At 51.8% G+C, this 2,166-nt stretch overlaps 1 protein-coding gene across 1 annotated transcript in view; it reads left to right on the forward strand.

The window, feature by feature from the left end:
* Odf2 (outer dense fiber of sperm tails 2) overlaps window positions 1-2,166 on the forward strand; it is a 38,222-nt gene that overhangs the window by 24,878 nt on the left and 11,178 nt on the right. The window contains exons 9-11 of the mRNA XM_013021267.1: window positions 244-429; window positions 727-836; window positions 1,734-1,869. Of these exons, the coding sequence (XP_012876721.1) occupies window positions 244-429; window positions 727-836; window positions 1,734-1,869 (432 nt within the window). The remainder of the gene's footprint in view (window positions 1-243; window positions 430-726; window positions 837-1,733; window positions 1,870-2,166) is intronic.

Consider the following 2,166-nt stretch of genomic DNA (forward strand, 5'->3'; position numbering starts at 1 on the left):
TTACATGGGCAGGATATTGCATACATTTCTTACCAAGCATTGCAGCCTCCTCCTTTGTTTACCCTTCACATCCCTTCCCAGCCTCCCCCCTCCCCTCCCTCACAGATTTTCTTGCCCCTGCTGGCTTTGAACTGTGATGCTCAGATCTCAACCTTCTGCGTAAGTAGGACTACAGGCGGGAGCCACCAGCTCCCGGCCTCACTTATCTCTTACCCTTGTCTACTTCCCCCTTTCCCCTCTTAGAACCTGGAGCGCAGTGGGAACCAGCATAAGGCAGAAGTGGAAGCCATCATGGAGCAGCTCAAGGAACTGAAGCAAAAGGGAGACCGTGACAAAGAAACCTTGAAGAAGGCCATCCGAGCCCAGAAAGAGCGAGCCGAGAAGAGCGAGGAGTATGCCGAACAGCTACATGTGCAACTCGCCGACAAGGTAGTGGGCTGTATGCTTGGTGGATAGAGCAGAGGGATATAGTTGTGGAAAGGGTGAATGAGCTGGAAGGGGGCGGTACCTCAGAATTTGTACACAGAATGCCTGGGCTACTTGGAGGCTGGCAGTGGTAACGGGGCCCCCACTGTCACTCTGGCCTGGTGTTCTCCATAAAGAGGTGCTGCACACAGGGGGAGGCCCAGGTGTCAGGATTGGGATGTCTAGGCAAGTCCAGCCCTGAGTCCAGTCTGAAGCCTGGGTGTCAACACCAGCTGACGCACCTGCTCTCTTGTGTTCCAGGATCTTTATGTTGCTGAAGCTCTATCCACCCTGGAATCCTGGAGGAGCCGTTACAACCAGGTTGTGAAAGACAAAGGAGACCTCGAGCTGGAAATTATTGTCCTAAATGAGTACGTCTCACACTGGATAGAAGGCCAATGGAGGGACTTGAGGGTTGAGTGGAAGGCGCCTGCTTGGTGCCCTGAAGTCTTGAGGCTCATCAGGCTACTGTGGTCTCCCCTTGTTGGACTTTACCACGCTGAGATGCAGGCAGCCCTCAGCCAGCTATACTCAGAGCTGGTCCAGACTCTGGCCCCAACCCTGAGCTACTAGCTAGCCTCAGTCTCCACAGTTCGGGTCAAGGACATACTCCTTGGGGGATGTTGTGACTGATGATAGTCTCTGTTGTGTGTGTTCTGTCCAGTGACGGCAGTTGTCAGCGCCTGCCCATCAGCTGTGGCGATTGAATCGAGGCCTCCATGTTGTAATGGGCTGAAATCACACCTTTCTTGCCATAATGAGCTGTCAGCAGTGACCATTTAATACTTTTACTAATAGTCACATTCATCTCTTAATTCTTTTAAACACATGCAGAGAGGCTCTCACACACACTAGCTGACAACCCACCTAGGAGTGGGAAAGATTCCAGAGGAGTTTATCCTAACTCAACACCTGAAGGGGTATGAACTAGCAGGTGCATGGGAGCCAGGAGCAGTGTGCCCCATCTTTGTCTTCACGGAGTATCTTGGTGTCCTGGGACTTAACCTTATTAAATCATTCCTTAGGATTGAACCCGTAGATGCTTCATAGAGGGGGTGGCATGGGGACAGATAATAAATGAACTTTAAAAGGTGTCATCTGCTGTGGGACATGGGCATGTGGTAGTTGCTTCTCTGTGTATTGAGAAGCAAGCAGGCATTGTGCCTAGAGGTGAGTGTGATCTAGAGAGGAACATTTGGCCCCACTGCCCATAGAGACCTGGCCTGCTTATACTGACTTCTGTCCACGGTTACTTTGTGACCTTTCAGCCGGGTGACAGATCTTGTAAACCAGCAACAGACCTTGGAGGAAAAGATGAGGGAAGACCGGGATAGCCTGGTGGAGAGACTGCACCGGCAGACCGCTGAATATTCTGCATTCAAGCTTGAGAACGAGAGGCTGAAGGTCTGTGGGCTGCTGGGAGAAAAAGCAGATGAGGGGTCTTAAAGAGGGCCTGATGGCAGCAGTCTGATGAAACGGGAATGCTCACAGACTGGTTTTTTGAACCGTGATCCTCAGATCTCAGCCTCCTGAGTAGCTAGGATTACAGGTGTGAGCCACCAGCACCTAGCTTAGTAAGACTATCTTAAGAAAGTGTGCATAGGGAGCTGGGCGCTGGTGGCTCACGCCTGTAATCCTAGCTACTCAGGAGGCTGAGATCTGAGGATCGCAGTTCAAAGCCAGCCCGGGCAGGAGAGACCA

Source organism: Dipodomys ordii, unplaced genomic scaffold (genome assembly GCF_000151885.1).
Source record: "Dipodomys ordii isolate 6190 unplaced genomic scaffold, Dord_2.0 Scaffold55, whole genome shotgun sequence".
NCBI classification, from domain to species: Eukaryota; Metazoa; Chordata; class Mammalia; order Rodentia; family Heteromyidae; genus Dipodomys; species Dipodomys ordii.